Here is a 22,174-nt window from a genome sequence, read left to right on the forward strand (position 1 = left end):
TACTAAGAAGCCAGAAGAGAAATCTAATGACTGAAAATAACGTTGCTCATGGATGGGCAATATTTGAGAGAACTTCCTCATTTCTGTTTATAAGGATATCATTTCAATAGCTTGGTACCAAAAAGTAGTAAGCTAATCCAATATAAAAGAAATGGCTTGGTTCCAGGCCAAGAAGTTCTGAATTTTAAGCTGATGCTGTTTTGTCCCTGTGTAAATGCCTGTAGAATGTGAGATTCTAAAGACTTTCAGCACATTGCAAGATGTTTGCTCCCAAAGAACAGACTCAGTTCCTGAGTCTCCTGTCCAGAGAGTACAATATCCATTTACATGTATGGATAACTGCTTAGCTCTTAGAACTGTGGTGTAAATTTTCTTATAAATCCCACTGACACTTATTAAGACAATTTTCACATGTATAATCTGTAAATATTACATAGTTACACAAAAAAAGCCCCAAATTAAGGAAAAGTGGAGAATGAAATTGCTTTTTTTTTATTTTTAAAATAATTTTTATTTTTTGAACTGTGTGCATGTTAACTAAAGTGATCTTTTCAGTTTCCTATTGGCTGGGCCAGGACACATGTGGGAAACCATATGCTTATATCCTCAGGCCCTATTCTAAAGCGTAGCAATGTGCTGACCTGGAGAGAACGCCATAATTTAGACAGGCCCTTAGATCCTAACTTCACTTGCAAGATGAGAAGAGCAGGAGTGTTTTACAGCTGCTGCACCATGCTTCTCCTTGAAGTGCTTCAAACTTTGCAGCTGGTGCTGAATCTCACCCGCTGAGGTATTAGAAAGTTTCTTCTGTCTCTGTGAAGAACCGATGGGAGTATAACATCAATTTGTATCCACATAGCCTCTTTTCATCTTTCTCTCATTTCCCACTGATTGAACAGGGACTTGAATAGAATTGGGCTAAAGAGAATGAATTACCCGAGGAAAAGCAGCATTCCTAGTTTGTCTTCCAAGCTCCATTTATCTGTGCTCCATTTATCTTTCAAGAGCCTTCCTTGACTTTTCCTTTCCACGTCTTTTCTGGCATTCAGGTTGTACAAAGCCTGGAGTACAACACCCGAGGGTAGCAGAAGCACTTGTGTGTGGGTGGAGGAGCCCTCCTGCACCTGCAGGACACAAGGGTCCTTTTTGTTTCTGGTTGACACGCTTGCTTCAGAGGTCTTGAAATCACTAAAATGGGGCTATAAATTTAACACTCTACTTGCTGAGATTGGATGTAATCACTATGGCTTGAGTGAGTGCTTTTTGTTTTGATTATAATCTCTCATTCTTCCTTACTTTGTGAATGTTTTAGCTCGGGGCTGGGAATGTACAAAAGATCGCTGTGGAGAAACCAGGAATGATGACAATGCTTGTCACTGCTCTGAAGACTGCTTAAGTAGAGGAGATTGTTGTACTAACTACCAAGTCGTTTGCAAAGGTACGTCTTTGGTCATTCTGCCTTTTATCTTTCCAAATCTGATAGGAGGCAGCCCGTGGGTAAAGAGTCTTCTTCTAAAGAAGGAACCCTCTCCTTGTTTTGTTCTGATTTTGGGGAGGAGGAAGAACAGTGAGTTACGTTTGTGAAGCCTGTGGAGGGACTCTTTATCAAGGTGTGCAGTGATAGGAGCAGTGGTTTTAAACTAAAAGACAATAGATTTAGATTAGATATAAGGAATAAATTCTTTACTCTGAGGGTGGTGAGGCATTGGACCAGGTTGCCCAGAGAAGCTGTGAATGCCCCATCCCTGGAGGTGTTCGAGGCCAAGTTGGATGGGGCTTTGGGCAACCAGGTCTAGTGGGAGGTGTCCCTGCCCATAGCAGGGGGGTGGAATTAGATTATATTTAGGGTCCCTTCCAGCCCAAACCATTCTACAACTCTATTATTTATTTTGGACGCTAGTGGAGGTGAATGCTTCTCATTTGTTGACAGTAGAAAGAGGTTGTCTTTGCCTGTAGAGATACTGATAAAAAAGGAAGAGGCAAAGGTAGACGAATTTAAAACACAGAAGTATTTGGGTGCATTTGTCTGCATCACAGGGAAAGACTTATGGATTCTTTAGGAAAGAATCTGGTGGTTTCATAAGGAATTTAACATTCCTAGATATGTTATCTCTGTCCCTAAAACCTCTCCTACCCCTACTACAAAAGCTCCTGCTCAAACTACTTGGGCCAACACCTGTAGCCTTTGATTCTTGTGGGACAGGGGTTGCAAGAATACAGCAGCTGTAACTTTCAGATGGGTGGCATGGGCTCCAGGTGACCATATCACCTCTAGGCACACAACATCTGCAATACGACCTGCTCTGGCTGGTGGATTGATGAGCTGAGGAGGCTTAAGTTTCACCCTGTACCCTGATGGTTTGGAGCATGTCCCGCCCTGCACAATGTGTCGCCCATTCTGAGCAGGTCTTCTGGTCCTTGGTAATTAGCATTGTATCTCAGCTAGCTCTTTTGTCTTTTCATGGTTTAATGGTGGAGAGTTTAAGGTTTGAATTTTTTTTCTTCCACACCCTTTCGGCCAACTGCATAGCTTCAGAAACTCATAATAGGCCAGGTCCACACACTGAAAATGGGATTTTCTTCTTTACTTGAGTTTTGCTGTTGGGAATCCAGGTGAAATAATGCGTCTTCCAGCAAGTCCCCGGAGATTACATTCTTCCCCTTCCCAATGAGACCCAAGGCTGAAATTGCTTAAATACTGGTATGGTTCTCAGTTTCTGCCTTTTTTTTGAGCTCCCTCTTACAAGGGTCAAGACAGAGGAATTTACATGTCTCCTGTTTTAATGTACATAATCTTTGTTTAATTGGTTAATAACAAATGATCTCAATGACCCTGGCATCCTGACAGGAATAAGCGTTATGTGAGAACAGTGTTTCCTCTTTATTCGTGCTCGTGCCTATCTGAGGATAGTGTGTGTTTTTTTTTTTTTTTTTTCTTCTTGGAAATCGTCCCTCCACCTCCTGTCATGGTCAATTGGAATTGCTGCAGGACACATTTCCTGCAGATCTTTTCTATGGTGCTTTTTGTTTTGTTCTTTTAATTGAGCTGCAGTTCCCTTAATAGTGCCAGGTTCAGGAAGTGAACCTCATTAGCTAATAATTTGTTTTTCAATTGACCTGTGAAAATGCAAGTCATGAGCTGGTCTATAGTCAGCATTCAGTAGTGAAAACCTTAAGAAAATAGTTGATTACATAAAGTAATTTTAACTAAGCTAGCTCTGAAAGAACATTAATGCTCTTTTTAGCTGTGCCTGAGTCTCACCTGATCCATGAGTTGATCAACTCTGTAAACCAGCTGGAAACCATTTAGGGCTGTTTTTCTTCCACAGAATGTGTTTTGTTTTGTGTCTTTAGCCAGCTGAGGCAGCTCACAGAAACATCAGAGCTGGTAGGAAGGAGGGTATGAATTCACAGCTTGAAGCAGCACTACCAGTTTTTTGTTTTTTTTTTTTGACAGATTGAAAATGATAATTAAAACAACGACAAAACAAAACATGACCACTGTGCCTAAAGCTTTTACCACTGTTTCCCTCAGGCAAAAAGAGACTTTTAACTCCAGTCTTAAGATATGATTATAGCAGTGATAGTTTGGATATTGTTATTGAGTAGAATATAACCAGATTTGTTCAGCTGAACAAATGTTCAGCATTTGTTCAGCTTTGTGGAAGATACCTGGTCGTTATTTGGTCATCATTAGCTAGAGGTAGACTTTATTTCTTTTGAAACGTTCTCTGAAACCTGTAGCTGTATCCACATATATATAAATATATGCATTTTAAACTCTGATTTTACTTTCCTGGTAGGAGAAACCCACTGGGTGGATGATGACTGTGAAGAGATAAAAACTCCTGAATGTCCAGCAGGGTAAGTGCTGTGCTTGCAACCCCAAAGCCAAGTGCAGGAAGGCCAGTTGTCCAGCACTCTGAACATCATGTTTCTGTACTGTCCCTGTAATGCCTTTGCTGAATGGTTATGAGTAGGTTGCTTTCCTGCGCTTCACCATTTGTACAATTGGGCTGATAATATTGCAGCTCATTTGTCTTTGAGCTGTTGGATGAGTAGAGGTGTATGAGGGCCTGCACTCTTGTCATTTGATCACCTGCTGGTAGCTTTGTCTGTTTCACTTATGTATGTAGGAAAAGTAACCAAACTCTCTTGAAGACTGCGGAGATCTTTTCCTGACCACTAAAATTCAGACTGAGCCACGTATGAACACAGCTCAGGTCATTTTTAAAAACTGAATTTTGGATTAATGCTGTCTTCCTAAGTGAAAGGATTTCAAAATTGCAATGGGGATATAGCCTTGACTTAGAATAACAAGCACAGGAATAACACTGAAAACATAAGAAATTCTGAAACCAGTTGGCTCACTATTATGCTTAAAAGTAAGCAAGCATCTGCTTAGGTGCCATGTCAGGTTGCAGCTCAGTCTGTGCTATCAGGATAGTTGGAGGAGATAGGAGCCCCTCCTCCTGGTGACAATGACAGCTTCTTACCCTTCAGCAGGTGACCCAGACACACCTGTCCAGGACACATCTATGCCTGCTTGGGTTCAAATCCAAGTAGAAGTAGCAAACAGAAGTACAATAAAATAGCATGAAATACCATCATCTTTAGTATATGAGAATGTTCTCTGCCTCACGGAGCACACAAAATGCCACATGGACTTTTGTTTGTAAAGAGAGAAGACCAGCTGTCATAAAACGTGGTTTTTAATTACAGATTGTGTTATAGGGTGGGTACTCATGCATACTATTTTTTTTTCTCTTCTCCATCTCTGTCTGTAAACATCTGCCTTTTTGGGCTGTATGCTTTTGGCTGCTCAGGGAAAATGTCTTTTATGTTGGAACTCAGCCCTTTAACTAACTGTGACCACACAACCAAACTCTGGATGTTAGTAAGCATGAAGATTATCAGTTTGTGCTGATTTGTTAAGTAAGCAAAATCTTATAGACACACAGCATATGTAGTAACTATACTTGAAGTTCTCTGGAGCCTCCGTGAGCAAGTAGAAATTAAAAATAATTTAGAAATGCTGACTTAGTTCATGCTGCTTCTATTCTTCAGCTTTGTTCGTCCTCCTTTGATCATTTTCTCTGTTGATGGTTTCCGTGCATCATATATGAAGAAAGGGAACAAGGTCATGCCCAATATTGAAAAATTGAGTGAGTACATCTGTTTTACTACAATATATGAAAGACAATCTTTTTGCAGTTCAGTTGTTTTCATTGTGTATTGAGCAACAAAAGTCAGCATGGTGCTGGCGGGTAGAAGGGCTGTGCCAAATGCAGGGCTCTTCTGATTCAAGGGTCTAATAAAGATTTTTTTTTTGTTTGGTTTTTGTGTCATCCCCCCAAAGCAAAATGGCAGAAGTCCCATTTGGTTTAGATGATATCACCCGGTGGCTTGAAGCACCCTGACTAAAACAGCACGAAACAAGGAGTGGGGAGAGAGCTGCTTTGGGGATTGCAGATCAGAATCGGTGGTGTTAATTTGGTTTTGCCAGCAAAGAAGTGATTCTTCAGTATATGATATGTATCATGCCCTCTTAAAGGCTAGTTGGGAGGTACCCGCAAAATGTTCCACTTGAGTCACAAATGTTAAAGACATGGGTCCTGGTTTTTGTGGTGTACTGGAGGCACTGTATATTTGAGCTTCTCAGTATAGAGTGGTAGTTTGTGTGTGTGCCCATACCCTTGAAAAGCGTGGTGGCTTTTTGTTTGCGTGTGTGTTTGCTGGCTCTTGTATTTGTGTAGCCATCTGTGGAGCTGTGGCCAAAGCCTATTGTGAAACGCCAGCCTTAGTATATTTGTCACTTAAAATTAGCCTGTGATTTCTCAAATCGTTTTACTTAACAGCAAGACACTTCCAATGGCTATGGACACTGAAAGGAGGCTAGCTTAGAAAGGAAAACAGTCCATGGAAATCTAGCTGGTTTTGTAGTGCTGGCAGCATTGTTTCACTTGTTTATTGTGAAGCTCAGAGTGTGTGAGTAGATTTACCGCTGTCCCGCGGGAAGACTTGCCAATGTTAAGAAGCAGAATGTTCATTTAAATTGGTTAAAATTTAACCAGTTTCTGCAGCATTTTCAGTTAAAACAAATGATTCCCTGTATTTTTGTTTTTCATGTCTCAGAGCTTCACTTGCTAATGTTTGCATTCCCCATTGATTTTTCAGGATCTTGTGGAACACATTCTCCTTACATGAGGCCTGTCTACCCTACAAAAACCTTCCCCAACTTGTACACCCTTGCTACTGTAAGTCCCTGTGAAGGAGTTTTTGTTGATAAAATGTTGCACTTCATTAGAAATGTGGGTTGTGGGAAATGAGATTTTTAAAAGTAAAACTGCTTTGCTGTCTATCCTTTTCTGCCTTCAGTTATGTTAAGTATTTTTTTTCAGTATTTTGAAGTTCTGAAGTAAATTGTTTCTCACTATTATGCACAGCAATACAACTTTCCTGCAATTTCTTATGCCTGTTTTTGCAGTTATTTGTACTGCTGTGTAATTACAGGTCATGGTTTTTCTAGGAGGGGGGAAAAAACAAACAACCCTGAAATCCTACCCAGAATACAACCAGCAGTTGTTCCTTCATTGGAGTAGCTGAAGTCAGTAGGGCTGTCTTAGCAGCCGCCTTAAAATTTACAGCTGCTGAGTGTGTCTGGATGCTGCATTGGCTCTGCAGAAAAGGAGCCATCACTTCTGTGCTCTGGTGGCACGGCTGGTGGCCAGGCTGTCCCCACCCTGGGATGCGCACGCTTCTTATGACAGTGCTCCCAAAGCAGCAGCCACGTGTTTTTTTTTCCTTCTTTTTCTTCCTGCAGCCTCTGCACAAATGTTAACTCCAAAGAGAGAAGGGGGTGGAAGAGGGTGGAGAGAAAGGGAGAAGAACAAAAATCTCCTAAATCACCTTTACTGATGGAGAAATTGTGATACAAAGCCTCTGGGTTTATACCACAATTTTGGTGACTTGCTTTGGTTTCTTCTTAGAAATAACTCTTATCTCACAGAGGAACTGGTGGAGATAAAATATTATCAAATGCAAAGTGTTACTCTTGTTACCAGAAAATGAATTACTGTTTCCAGAAAGGGAATTCATGAGGAATTCAAGAGGAACTGAAAGTTTAAATCAATCTTTTTTTTTTTTTTTGCTTACTTTTGATGACCTCTAACTCTTAACCAGTGTGAAAATATTTTAAAATATCCAGTACCAGAAGTTTTTGTGCCCCCCCCCCCCTTTTTTTTTTTTTTAGCACAATTCATTCATCTCCTGCTGTTTTTGTTGTTACAGTCAGTTTTATATGTGCTTATCTTAAAGTTAAAGCCTTTTCTGGTGTGCATTGGCGAAGACACCTATTTTAAAACAATTTAGCAGTATTTGCAGATAGCTATGGGGAACTGGGTCTGTGTGCATTAGGGTTTTACTAATTAATCTACTTCTGCACAAAGGGACTCTATCCTGAATCACATGGAATCGTTGGCAATTCGATGTATGACCCAGTGTTTGATGCCAGCTTCAGTCTTCGAGGGCGAGAGAAATTCAATCACAGATGGTGGGGAGGTCAACCAGTAAGTTTCAGATTCCCTCCTCCTCTCTCCTTCCTCCCTCCCCTCCCCCTGTGCTGTGGAACATAGCCAATAATAATAATTAAAAAAATACATCTGTGAACAATTTGTACCTAATCTCCCCATGGCTGGCCCTGTGTCTATCAATTTAATGTAACATTTTGAGTTGACTTTTGCTTTTCAGAATAATAAAGCCATTGATTATGGAGGGGTGCTTGTGTTGATAAGTATAAATTAGATGTGGCTAGGAAAAACCCTCACTTTAGGCAGTAGTTTAACACGAATTACTATATTTTCATCACCGTGGCATAATGTTTCCTTTTCATTATGGGTTTCTCAGGTTTTCGTCCTAGTAATGTTCTTGTGGCAGTTTTAGTATTAATGTTCTGTCAGAGCAGCATGGCACAACTTCATAATTATTATTTGTTAAGTCCACAAGTGATCGCTGTTGCCTGACTTGCTGCAGAGGTCACAGAAGTTTGTGAATTAATTTTGCCTTGAACACAGTAATGGTGGCTGAATGGGGCTCTCTCTCTTAGGTTAGTGTTGCAATCAGTTTTCTCCAGCTCTGAATCCTTATTTTGGGCAAGGAAACAACCTCTTTCTAAGGTTTCAAAGAAAAGGTCCCTTTGCTTCTGCTGAGCTTTCCCCCATTAGTAGTGCATGCTGTGGTGGCTTTAAACTGCCACCAAAAATGGGTTTATGTTAAAATACTAAGTTTTACTTGCATGCAGCCAAAGTACATGAACATATCACTGCACTGATTACTTGGGGGACTGTAGTTTAAAAACTTCCTGACCAGTTAATGCAGAAAAAGAGTGGGGTAATGGAGGTAGAAATTGGAAGGAGATTTGGAATGCCATAACGTGTCATTGATATTTGCTCAAGTGATCAGCGTCATCCCCCAAATCACTAAGACATTAATATCCCAGAAGACTAAAGGAAGTTACTCAGATGGTTTTAGGCTTAGCAAGCATGTGTGTTATTTGTCTGCATGTGGTTTTAGTCCACAACAAATGCAAGACAAGGCAATTTAGAGCTGCAGGCAGATGTGTGACAGGCAGATGTCTCTGTCTGTAGCTGAGCCAGAATGAGGTATTTGTGCTCTTGTTACATTAGTCAGCAGTAACAGAGCGTGGTCACTCCTTCGCACAGCTATGACCTGGGTTAGCTTTTAGCTTGGGTTGCGTGGAGAGGAGAGGTTGAGAAACATACCTGGCTGTTACCTTCCTAGATTTGAGCAAAGAAGCAAAATCAAAACTAGGAGCAGTGAAAGTGGGGGACAGGTGGTAGCCTCTTCTCCATCGTAGCCAGTCACACACCTAGTGGCAGCCACACATCCCTTGCTTCAGTCAGGCATTGAGCTCATAGACAATATTGAGGCTCAACACCTGCTTTACAACTTCTTAAGCAGCTGCAATTTAATTGTGCATTGCAAATTTAATTGCGTGTTTTGCCTTAGCCAAATTTAGATAGGAATTACTGGGAAACCAACTTTTGGGTGTGCAAATGTCTCTGTCTCTAAACTGCCATACTTTTAAATTTCAATACAAGCCTATGTATATTGCATCACCTGTGGTGTTGAGTGGGGGGTATTGGGTAATTCCAACTCCCACCCGTTAGAAACACCTCTGCTGTTGCAGAGAATAACAGTCGCTCTGGATTGTAAACAAGGATCATGAAAAATGTCAGCTGAGAAGAGCTTGAGGAAGTTACACAACTGCGAATGACCATACGCTGGGAAAAAAAAAAAAATCTCAGAGGATAGGGGGGAGTGTTGCATACACAAGTAAGGATGATAAAGTAAAACAGCTGATCCAAAGAAGTGTTAGAATGCAAAAACACAGGAATCATGTAATGAGCTGGAAATATCCTTGGAGAATTGGAAACACATGCTTAGAGGAAGGGCTATAACTGAATCCCCACACACTTAATATGAGGAGAACCTGTAAGTTAGACAAACCAGATAGAGTGGCCATAGTGCCTAGGTAATGACATAAATGATCCCATCTCTGACACGGAGGAAATGCATGTTTTGCATATCTTTATTAGCAAAATGAAGAAAGTGTGATGATAAGCTACTAAAATTCAGAGGGCATAGATTTTGATGGAAAAAAAAAAATCTTTCTTCTATGTGTAGATAAGTTACAGTCCCTTTCTAAATCCTTTTTATAATTTTATCTAAATATCACATTGATAAAACTGCCAAAAATAGCTGGTTAGTCAAAGACAAGACAGAAAAATTAAGGGAGACAGAGGGGAATCTTTTCTGCATATCACAAATTTTTATTCCTTCTAGGTCATGGGTCTCAAACTGGAGTACTCAACTTCAGAGAGGCGCTTAGTTTGCACAGAACTGGGAATTATTATCCAAAACTACTCATTTTCCCTAGGAAAGCAGAAAAAATTCTGAGTCCCCAGTTTCAGGTTATAGCTAAAACTGCCTTAAAGACAATGTCATTGAAAGTTGATCATTCTTGAAATACTTTCTTGCTCCTGGAAACTGACCTACTGTATGTAGCTTTGTTAAAATGTGTGGTGTGTGTTGTTACTGCCATTTAAAAAAAAAAATAAAAAAATGTTCTTATAGTGAGTGCTTTGTTGGGAAGCAGCCAAATTAACATGCGACTTCATGGGGTTTGGCAGATGAGTAGCTGAATGTTTCCACGCAAGGAATTACGAGAAATTAATTTTAAGAGCATTAGGAAAGGGAGGAGGAGGGAGAAGGTAGCTTTGGAAGTGTTTTGAGATCCTCTAACTGATGGTGAGACTTCCTGAACCGTGTCTTTTTGATTTAGTATTAAAATTTGATTTATTGTACAAGCTTAAAAACACATTGTTTTTAAGACCCAAGTGTTTGACAGGAAACAGCCGCATAACCAGTCCTTGTTGTATTGCTACAGCATCTCACAGAAATGGTGAGCATCAGGGCTCATGCGCTCCAAGGATAAACAAACTTCACTGCTCGTTTTTCATGACACAGACTTTCATCCAAGTAACTTCAACCACTGAAGTCAAGTGCTTAAATTAGGCCCCCAGCTGCCTTTGGCTTCTGTTTAGTAGTAGTTTTCCATGTAGTAGTTTTCTTGATTTGACGTAGCAAGCTTAAGCTTACACTACAGGCGATACTTTGCTTTTCTTAAGGATTTTTCACAATCTTTTGGCTTCCCCAAGATCAGAAGATAACAGGTATAAAACCACAGTTTTATGAGGATTGTAGTTCATGAGGACAGAGAGTCCCCTTGAGAAGGTTGCCCAGCTGTTATTTGAGTTTCCGTCCAAAGATCACAATCACAGAATTGTAGGGGTTGGAAGGGACCTCAAGAGATCATCGGGTCCAACCCCCATCCCAAAGCAGGTTCCCTAGAGGAGATAAGTCTCTTCTCAGAAATCCACAGGCCTCTATGATTCTGTATAATTATTTGATAGGCCTCGTGAACCAAAATATTCTGCGTGGGCAGGAGACAATGCTTAGTTGTCAAGACTTAATAAGTTTGTGTCCTGTTAAGAGTAAGGCATGTGGAAGTCATGAGTCCACCTTTTACATTGTTGGCAGGCAAAGTGCAAATGATGCAGGAGTGTAACATTTGGCTCCATCATGCCAAATTAATTCTGCATGCCTGCACCAATCTTGTACACATTTGGGAAACACTGTAATGACCCCTCCCCAACTCTGGCTAAGCATGGAAGGGATTTCCCATTCATGAATTGCCCTCTCAGCCACAGTGGGTGTCTGTGCAACCTCTGTTCCTAACATGAATTTCCTTTCCCTGGACCATGAGCGTGTTTGCACAATTGTCCCCGAGGGCCAGGCCTCAGAAATGTCCCTCCTGTCGGCCCTGACCTGAGGTGTGCCGCTGCTGGTTCTTTGGTGATGCAACAAGTTACTGGGCAGCCTTCACAAAGTTAGGGGCACTTATTTATTCTCGGAAGATTAAAAGTAGGGAGGTGCTACATTTTTTGTGCAGGTCTTCAAAGGCAGTTCCACAGCTATCTTGAATTTTGTTTATATTATTTATGTGAACACGTGTCTAGTGATCAAAAAAAGGGAGAACCTGGGACTTGCATGTTGCATATGGCACAGCCACCTGAAGTGTTGCTCAGTTTCTCTATTTTTTTGGCTATAAATAAAGGAGAAGAATTGTAGTCTTTCAACAAGGAAGATACAAAATTTAAAGTAATTTAGCTTACTGGAGATGTTTTTGGCATACATCTAGATAATAACGTGTATTACATTTTGGGACATTTATCAGTTGAATCTATGGTTCCATAGTTTAAGAGTTCTTTCTCTTGAAAAAATTAGGTATCTTCTAATTCCTTGACACAATACAAAAACAGAGTGGTTATTTTTTTTATTTTATTTTTTTAATAAAAGTCATATCCCGTATGAAAACCTGGGGTGCACATCAGATGTAGTTAAACTGCTGACTATAAAATTCTAACATATTAACAGTTAAAACCAAAGTATTTACATATGGCAAATAAATTACATAAGCTCACAAATGGTACTGACCTTGCAATGCCTAACATGGCAAACTTTATGATAAGTGACCTGAACAGATGTGACCAGCCACAGAGTATATATAACACATTGCGTTTACATGCTCAGTACTGGAACATCTAGGATTAATAAACTTTAGGACTGTGGCTCTAACCAACAGAGAGGAAATGAAACAATAACCGCTATTCCATTCCTAATTTTGATTGTTCTGGATGGAAGAGGTTGAGAGGGCATCACCTCAATTTTTTCTTTTCTATCCTACATAGATTAACATGAAGCCTATACTGTCAGCCTAGGAGAAGCACTCTGTCTTGAAAGTCAGTGAATTTAATTTAATGACACTGAGAGATGTTCTTTGGTGATGAGGTTCATTGCTAATGGTTTAGAATCATTCAGGTTGGAAAAGCCCTCCAGGATCACCTGGTCCAACCATCCCCCTACCACCAATGTCACCCACTAAACCATGTCCCCAAGCACCACGTCCAACCTTTCCTTGAACACCCCCAGGGACGGGGACTCCACCACCTTCCTGGGCAACCCGTCCCAGTGCCTGACTGTTCTTTCTGAGCAGAAATGTCTCCTCATTTCCAGCCTGAACTTCCCTTGGTGCAACTTAAGGCCATTCCCTCTAGTCCTATCACTAGTTACCTGCAAGAATAGGCTGACACCCAGCTCCCCACACCTTCCTTTTAGGTAGTTGTAGAGCGTAATAAGGTTTGCCCTGCTTTTCTGCTGGAGTTAATATCCTATAGCTGAGGGTAGGAAGTAAATTTGTGTGCCCCCATCAGCTGCTCCAGCTGACAGTCTGTTGTTTAATTTTAGCTAACTGGTAAAGGGGCTGGCTACAAAGGGCTCTTCTGGTAGAGAGGTAGGGACTGCTATCACTATGTTCACCAGTGAACTGTCACAGCTCTAAAACACTAAAACTTTGCTTTAAAGTAAAGCTTGGATAATGTGGATGGAAAGTCTTCTACCTGGATGACTGCTGCTGCTTCTCTAATTGCTATGAGATGCCTCGGCAAATATTTTGTTATGGTGTAGTGGCTTTAGGTGTGATGTTGAATCATACTGAGTTTATTACTTAGTTTTTAAATAAACCAAAGGCTTTTTTTTTTTTTTTTCTTCTTGTTAAAAAATGGGGAAGCGTCTAGTAGTACATCTTGCAACCCTGGGTTGAACCAGGCTCTGCCTAGCAAAGTCATGATGGAGCCAATTCAGACTCACTTCTCAGATGTTGCGTCAGATACGGGCTTATTTGACTTGTTGGTCTTGGACTTTAATGGATCACTGTCTTAGCTGTTGAGCTTATTTTAAGTGCAGCAGACACCTTTCCTCATCCAAATAGTTAATGCCAATGTAAATTGCCGCATTCCCGAGGTGAAATACTTGGGAGCAGGGAGGGTGCAGTTTTTCCCTGTCTAAAGCCTGTCTGGGTGCCTTTGGAAGGGACAGTGCTGCTCTCCCCTTACTGCTCGCCTAGGAGTGCAAACTAGGGGTGATCTCTGCTCAGATCAACTGGGAGAGACTGTCAGACCCTGCAGCCTGATATAGGAGAAGCTCTTCAAGGACTGTGGCAATACCACTACTTTTTCTGCTCTTTTGAAAGCTGGTTTAAAACATAGCAGTATTCACTCTGCAGGCTTGTCTCTCCTGCTACCTAGACTTGGATGAGAGTTAAGAGAAGGTTTTGCTTCTCATTACTTCTTTGGTAAGAGCTTTGCAGAAGCTTCCTAGAATTACAGAGTCTTGCAAGTGCCCCTTGGTAAAGCCCTGTGTGTCTTTGGCTCCTGTGTGCAAGTGGGCAGTGGATGGCTGCTTGCATTGCTCCCTGGTCTAGATGGTGTTCATGCTGTTTTCATGTGGCACACATGAAGCATGCTGTATGCTCCACTGGAATAAAAAATAGCTACCGACTTCTTGCAGGCAAGCAGGGCATCTTGGCAATGTACACTGGGCCTAATTATTCATCTGTCAAGATGACTACTGTTTTACTCACTTGGCCAGAGAAAGGGTGTCTTGTGGCACATGTTTAAAATCACTGTCTAAAACAGACAGCGCTGTGGTTGATTTTAGCATGCTAACACTCAGGAGCAGCACGGGACAGCTTCAGCTGCTGAGGGTGGGACCTGGCAGGTCTCATTTAGTCAACAAGAGGCAGACAGGACCACCTGGGCCTGTGCAGTCTGAAGCCAAACTAGAGTTAACAGATGGTAAATCCAAATACTGAATTCCCTGGACTTAGTTTGTTGGTACCTTCCCAAAGATATCTGCAAAATTATTTAAACTTTGCAGAACACAAACACTTTCAAAGAAAAATAAATCCACTGCAGCTCTGGAGGGACAATGGTTTTCCAAGTACAGCAAGACCAAAGAGCATAACAGCAGTGGAGCTGACACTCATACTAAATTTATATTTGACCTCTCTTCTCTGCCATGGCAGGGTTCTGCTCTAGGAATAAATCTACAGTGCAATGGAAAACGTATTTGCTTTAAATGTTGGCTCTTTTTCACATGGGAAGCCCAAGAACCACTAATGAATATGGAGTAGCTCCTATCTTAGTTAGACACTGGGTTTGGGCTGAGGTTATATACCCTTTGCTGACATACATGACACAAACGAGCTTGTGGATGTATCCTTGCATTACCATCACACCCCTGACTACAACATTTAGTTTCCAGCTTGAAGGCACCCTTGCTTGTCTCTCTTCACATTCACCCACATTTTTATGTCCCATCCTGACAGTGCTGGTCTGTCAGCATTTGAAAACAGTCTTCCTGTTGTTTGACAACTCAAAACCAAATTCCAACATTATTTCAAACCCATGGCCATTCTGCTCTGGTTATTGCTGCATTTATTTATTAAACAACCAATTCTATAGAGTTACCATGGATGTATTCTTCCCTGAAAAAGAGGATACGTTACCAGAAAGTTAGAGTGTAATGAAAACACATTCTTCTGTAGCTATGATTTTAAATTAACTGGATTGATTCCAGTAAGATTTGGAAGAGTAAAAGATGCAGGGATAAGTTAAGAGGTGTATCCAGGACACTGAATAGGAACAGTTGATCAATTTTTCCATTAATTATGAGCATAACAATATCCATATTTAGTTGCAATTAATTATAGCCTCAGTGCAGAAATGATCTTTCATTAGACTCTGCAAATTTATTTCAATTAAGACTAATGCATGAATAATTTAGGCATGACATTTGGATAATGCATGCCCAGATTACAGTTCATAAGTGCCTGTTTGAGCAAGGTAGAGTGCCCTTGAATGTACTTTTGAAGAGTTGATTTAAAATAAATGAAAGATTTTGCAATTATCAAGGAAGGGAACTATCCTTTACCTTAAATGGTCTCAAAATGTATAAATTGTAGTATGCATATATAACAACATGGGAAAACAATTTTCTACTTGTATGTGTAATGTTGGCCTTTAAGTCATTGCCACTTTTGAAATAGGTTTTACAATAATTTGGTTATTTCCTTGCAAAAGAAATTCAGTGTTGGCAGGCTACAAATGAAATGTCAGGAAAGTCCATAATTAGACATTCTCATTCCCTTGCCTTGTATAGGTATCCTTAGGAGAGAAAAAAAAAAAAAAAGAGAGAGAGAGTGATGAGGATAACCAGAGGTATGGTGTGTCTTTCATTAAAGAAAGATCAAACAAATGAATGCTATTCTTGCTTGAAAAAGAATAGAGGAGGATTATAGGTGAGGTTTAGATGAAAATGATGAATGTTTTATAGAAGAGAGAAGAGAAAGAATTAAGGAATGGGAATAGTACTGTAACCCCTGTGACATTGGCAGGTTTAAACCAAACAAAAGAAAAATATACTCACTGGGCGTGATTACACTGTAGAACTTACTGCTACAAACTGTTTTACAGCCATAAAAATAGATGGATTAAAAAATAAAATTGAAAATGGAGATTGTTTCTGTCATTTCCACATTGTGTGAGCTTAAATAGTTCTTAAACTCCTGTGGAGGAAGGTGCATAGGGAAAGAGGGATCTTTATATAGAGGATCTTTATATAGGCCCTGATGAATATTGAGCCGTGTTCTTTCCTAACGGTATCCTCCAAAACTTGAATACTAAAGGGCTCAGGTGAGATGTGGTCTGCTTCATGAAAATGAAACGGTGTGGGGTGCCTAAGTAATTTCTGGCTATGTATCTTAACTCTCTGCATTAAAAGTATCAAAGATTTAGGGGTGAATCTATCTACAACGCAGCAGCTGATCCACTGCTACAGAATCTGCATAGGTTTGTCACTCCATGAGTTTGAATTAGGCATGGAGGCTGGAGCCTGCAATTTTTATTTCTAGGCTCAGGGTAGAAGAATGTGCCTTGAAAACATTTTATTTTGATGTCAGAGAGTCATTAAAGATCTGAACATATTCTAATCCTCTTATATTTTCCTCATTAGATTTGGATTACTGCAGCCAAGCAAGGGGTGAAAGCTGGCACATTCTTCTGGTCTGTGTAAGTGCCCTCTATTTTCTGGAGATTTGTAACTAATAAATCAGAATTAATTCAATGCAAATGTTTATTAATTGTTTTCCTTCCTCTAAGCATTTGATAGCTGCCCAGTTGGAGACTGTACCTGTAAGCCTCCCTTGTTTCATTTGTGCAATGTTTCTGATAACTAAAGCTAACGCGACAGTTTGCTACTTTAAGTTTATACACTAATTTTTAGCAGTTGTTTGAACAAAAGTATGACTGTCAGAAATTTCTTTCCTTCATTTGACTGTGTGTTATTTGTCTTTTAGTATTGCTGGCACAGTCTTCTAGACTTCTGAGTATTTGTGGAAGACTCTCATATTGTCCTTATGTCATTTGACATCAACAGCCTAATTGACTCACTCATTTTACAATCCAGCCTGGCCTCTGAATAAGATATCCAGTTCCCATTTCTTAAGAGACAGTCTTGAGGCTCTTTGCTATTTATTCTGCTTTTTAATGGTTCTGAATTAGTTTCCCTCGTAGGGGAACTAAGACATATCTTCCTAACTAAAACTGAACATTTCTATCAGTTCTGAGGAATTCAGGTGAATCAATCTCTGTATTTATTATTATTTTTAATTCCTTTAGGAGTAAGCTGTTTGCTACTCTAAATATCATATAGCATATGGAGGGAATAATAAAATTGACCATGTACAGTGCTTATGTTCAGGCTTACAAAACAGTTACCTGACAGAGCTTCAGTCTGGTGCTCTACAAAATATAGAAATTCTTGCCATTTCTAAGCACTTACAACTACAGAGTCGCCATAAATACCTGGGATGATGCAAGCTTGGGGATATAAAATGTTAGGGAAGGTAACAAAGGTTATGTCATATGTATGTCAATAATAAGAGAGTAATTCAGCCACTTTATGTATGAATGAAATATATCCTTCTTAAAACTGTGTTATTTAATCTGAGGCATGGTATGTTTTGAGGGAAAATTTTCAGGAAAACTTTCTAAGGAAATTAGTAGTGTTTAACAACATCTTAGTCTCAAATGAATTAATAGAAATAATGGAGTTGTTTTTTTTTTTTTTTTTTTTCTTCAATTTGTACAACTAGTAAGTTTCAAAACTGGGCAATACCTAACATTACTATTCTGCCTTATGATATTGCCTAGTTTGCATAGTTGTTTTACAACTGAAAGTTTTCCGTGTAGCTGGGGACAGATGACCACTGTTGCTGTATAAGGCATTAGGAAGTAACTTGTTTCAATATGGCTGTTGGCATTTATATATTTCTTTGTAAAACATTCTAACAGTAAATGATGAATTCGATTCAATATGGCAAATCTAAGATGGTTGTAAATGATTCCTGCCTTGGGATTGTGCAGTTGATTTAAAGGAATCTGGACCAACAAATGCTATCGTATTATAATAATTGCATGGTCACTGATTTGCAGAGCTCTCTTAAGATGAGGTATTTTGAAATGTAACAGCTGTTCATAAGTTTAGTCATTTTCATAGCATGAGTTTGGCCTTAGCAGCCAAGTTAAAAGTCTCGGGATACAAACAGTGAAATGGGATGAATCTGTTCTGCAGAGTGAGAAGTTGTAAAAGTTGTGTGAGTCACCATGCTGATTGCCTGATATTTCAGATGGCTCTGGTGTGATTTGCACCATCTTCATCCTAAATTTAGTTATTATTAAGTCAATGGGAACTTTTCCAATGTCTTCAAGACTAGCATTTAGTCTTGTACTGATGTGAGCAATTTCATGGTTTTTACTCATGCCAGCTATCCAATGGCAGCACTATTGTGCATAAAGGCAGTTCATCTGGGTTAAAGCTACCATAATGGTGTTTATTCACTGTTATATAGAGTGCTTAGGTTTTCTACCTTGGGTTCTGGCTTCAGTTATGGACTTTTAATCCTCTTTCTTTTGGAGTATGTGGACATCCAGGAGGCCTGAAGTGTTTGTTTGCAAAATAAGAATCAGTACCAAACAAGAAGAAAGAAGATACAACATAGTAAAAGGAAATGACATTGTTATGATTGATTTTAATCATGTTAGAACCAGTTCTTAGCAAAGCTGTTTTGATGCTTTTTTGTACTCTATGATAACAAGGCATATATTTACATTTTGTGGTCTAGTGTCATCCCCCACGAGCGCAGAATATTAACAATACTGCAGTGGCTGACCCTTCCGGATAATGAAAGGTAATTCAACCTGTTGTTGGATAACTGCTAGCTTGTCCTCCTCTAAAAGTAGCTGGAAGAGCAAGGGGAAATTTAATTTTGTTATGCTATCATTGAGTGAAGGATTTGTTTTTTGTCGTTGCTGTTGCTTTTTGTTTGTTTTTGTTGTTTTGATCCCAGCTTTTAACCATCAGTGTTTTAATTCTTCTCAATAGATGTATGATATGAATTTCTTTGCTATCTTGAAGCATTTAGTTACATGGCTTAACTTGGATTGTTCTTACCCTACTGAGTCTAATATGGTTTAACAACCTTATTATAGGCAATGGCACTTTTAGTTCTGGACCCTGAGGACTGGGAAAACTTTAAGATTTTAATTATGACTATTTTTTCATACGCAAGTTTGCACACGCTGCTGGCTGCATAGCTCAGGCGCGCTGCTGTTGTGATCCCTCTTACAAGACTAAGAAAGAGTGTGTGTCCTCAGATGGTACCCCGGGTGCCTCCCTGCATGTGTTCTGGGATTTAATAATGTTGTAGAACAACTAATTGCTTAATCATACCATGGAAACATATAACTGAGAAACAGTTCTTTTTCCATAAAGCCAACTCTCCTTGCAAGGTCGGCTTGATTTGAGTCAACCTGGCAGGTCTGGGGCTTTTTGTTGTTGAAGGAAAGCTGTCCTGAACAAGGCCTTTCTTTCTTTCAGGCCTTATGTTTATGCTTTCTACTCTGAGCAACCAGATGCTGCTGGCCACAGATATGGTCCTTTCAACTCGGAGGTTAGTACAGATTTTATTCTGTAGAAAAAGCACACGTCTTGAATGCATTTTTGGAATAATTGCCACTGCTCAGGAGTAATATTTTTAGCAAGTTTTTTCACTCATTTCTGCAGTATGCATCCCCTCTGCCAGAGAAAGCAAAGTTATTGTTTAAGGACTTATCCTGTGAGGTTCAGTTCTGAGAAGGAACAGCACATGCCTTTCAGTAGTCTGTATCTCTGTGTGATACGAAAATGCACGTGGAAAGATCTCTATGGCAAAGATGAGCATAGAATTGGGTTCAACAGCACAATTTAATGTTCCTCCTACAATTTATCCTTCTTAAAAGTAATAAAACTATAATGCAGAAAATATTGAGGAAAAATGCAGAGAACAGAGAAGTTTCTCTAAAGCTGACAGCCTGCAGTAGCCAAAGTAATAATTCCAGTCTGTCATGAGCTGTAAAAAGCTGCTATTTCCAGTTTCATATAGACCCTAGAGGGGTTCAGAAAGTTTTGCCAATAGCGTTCCCTCAGGGCTGGACTGTTGAGTTTGGAAAAAGTTTTGAAGCACCGTAAGGTATTCTAATGAAAAATGATGTGTAAAACACTACAGTAGTTTAACCCCTTGTTTGGGCTTTGGGTAGCCAACTAGGACTAATGAGTATGGCATCCCTGCCAACATGGTCCAGGCTACAAGAACTCAGACGATGCAGTTGTCTGGGATTTGCGGGGAGGGAAAGTAAGTTCTGCACTCAGAATATCTTATTGCTTCAGGTGGCTGGGGGCTGACCATCTGGCAAAGCTCCCCTAGTCTCAGTGAAAACATATGCCTGTAGATCACAGTCACAAGGCTTCAGGAGATTTCATATGTGCTTTTTAAAGGGTAAACAAATGTTTGCAAACCTTTGAAAACTGAGGAGAGTATCAGTTACCCACCCTTTGGAAAGTAAAACCAATCTCCCTGAGCTGCCACGTACCCAGCAGTTTCTTACTTGTTTGCTGTGCATCTGATAGCTTCCTCTCCTGGAGAAGAGACTAAAGAGAAGCTGCAGTAAGCCTTTTTAATATGCTTGAGTTATGTGGGCTGTTTAAACAAGTTTACAGTGATTATGGATTTGCTGTGGGTAGCATCCCTGCTGGAGCATTTTGCGCCATGGTCTTAGAGCAGTGGCTGTGAGGAAATATTCCAAGCCAGCATTGAAACAGTGTTCTGGGCAGGAAGAAGAAATCCTTTTTCAGGATATCTGGTGGTTAAAATCTACCAACACTCCTGCTAAATTGACAGGCATTGATATGTTTTCATGTCGTCATGTGGCTCAGAACAGGAGAGATGTGCGACTGGGTCGAGCAAGATATGGGCATTGGGAGATGTCTGGTCGGATGCAGTTCCAGGATACATCACTCAATGATGCTTTATAGTTCCTCTTTTTGAAGTATTACAAGTTTATGTGACTTATGACTGACAACTGCAGTTTTATTTATCTGTAGATAGCCACTTCTTCTGAACAGAGTTGTGGGGCTCTTCCCATGGACTTTAAGGAGGATATGAAGAGGATGACATTGAATTTGTTCTTTAAGTTCTAGCATTTAACAAACTGATGCTGAGTAATCTAGTTTCATGAAAAATCATTATAAAAGCAAAAACCCACAAAGACTTTTATTGTTTGGGGGTTCTTTTGGATCGCTATCTGAAGGCTGTCATCTAATTCAAGGCATAGCTTAGGTTCTTAATAAGTATGAATTAATAGCTTGTGAAAGTTTTACAAATAAATTGATTTATGTCATTTGTGTTAAACATAAGAAGAGCATGAAACTGATTTTTAGCAAATTGAGAACAGACTATTTAGCAGATGAGCATGTATGGGCTTGCAGTTCAAACAGTTGCCATAACTTTGTGAGTGGAAATTTAAGTAAGTGAATACAGCTGTGTAAGTATACAGATGCTGAGGTTCATGAAGTGCCTGGTTTCAGGATAGAGAAACTAGGAAGTATTTCATATTGTTGCTCTTGACACTTTGTTTTCAATTTTTTAGGAGCTACAAAATTTGCATAAATCAGATAGGAAGGAGTCCTCAAAGGGATTCTGAAAGCATGACCTCCCCATGATTTTTTTTTTCTGTACAGCTGGCAGCAGTTAGACAGTTGGAGTAGTCCTGATCACTTCATTTTTCTTCTTGCAAAGGCAGATCGATCAAACAATAATGTTTGAAAAGAAGCTTGTAACAATTATCTGCTGTGTTTAAGTTTTTTTACTTCTTGTTTTGAAGAGTGAATATTTCATGATGAGCATTTCTTGCTGCATTTAGTAGATTGAGGAATAGTTTTACACCTTGGAATCCTCCAAATCCTACAAATGTCCATTAGAGTAAAGTGGGTGTTTACTACAGCCTCTCATACCAAATAATGTTCTAAATGTATTTGAAATGTGTAATCTTAAAGGTCTAACGGCATCCATGGCCGATAATCTTCAGCTTCCAGACTCCAGCTGATGGCACTTAAAGCTTCACAGGACGTGCACAAGAGCCTCTGTACAGAGTTAAAAGCTGGGATTAAAGGGAATTGCCATAAGCTTTATGGGCAAATTGCCAGCGTTCTTGGTATTAATGGAATACAGATTATGACCAGTGTCCACTATGTTACTTTTGCAGGTCCTCTAACATTATGAATTTCATTGTAAATGGAATTGGTTGTCTAGTTAGGG

General features: G+C 39.8%; 1 protein-coding gene across 1 annotated transcript in view; it reads left to right on the forward strand.

Moving 5' to 3' along the window:
* ENPP2 (ectonucleotide pyrophosphatase/phosphodiesterase 2) overlaps positions 1 to 22,174 on the forward strand; it is a 72,039-nt gene that overhangs the window by 21,086 nt on the left and 28,779 nt on the right. The window contains 8 exon segments of the mRNA XM_072034358.1: positions 1,313 to 1,438; positions 3,804 to 3,864; positions 5,068 to 5,165; positions 6,178 to 6,257; positions 7,449 to 7,568; positions 16,495 to 16,550; positions 18,665 to 18,730; positions 19,420 to 19,492. Coding sequence (XP_071890459.1) covers positions 1,313 to 1,438; positions 3,804 to 3,864; positions 5,068 to 5,165; positions 6,178 to 6,257; positions 7,449 to 7,568; positions 16,495 to 16,550; positions 18,665 to 18,730; positions 19,420 to 19,492 — 680 coding nt within the window.

Source organism: Anas platyrhynchos, chromosome 2, assembly GCF_047663525.1.
Source record: "Anas platyrhynchos isolate ZD024472 breed Pekin duck chromosome 2, IASCAAS_PekinDuck_T2T, whole genome shotgun sequence".
In the NCBI taxonomy this organism is placed as follows: Eukaryota; Metazoa; Chordata; class Aves; order Anseriformes; family Anatidae; genus Anas; species Anas platyrhynchos.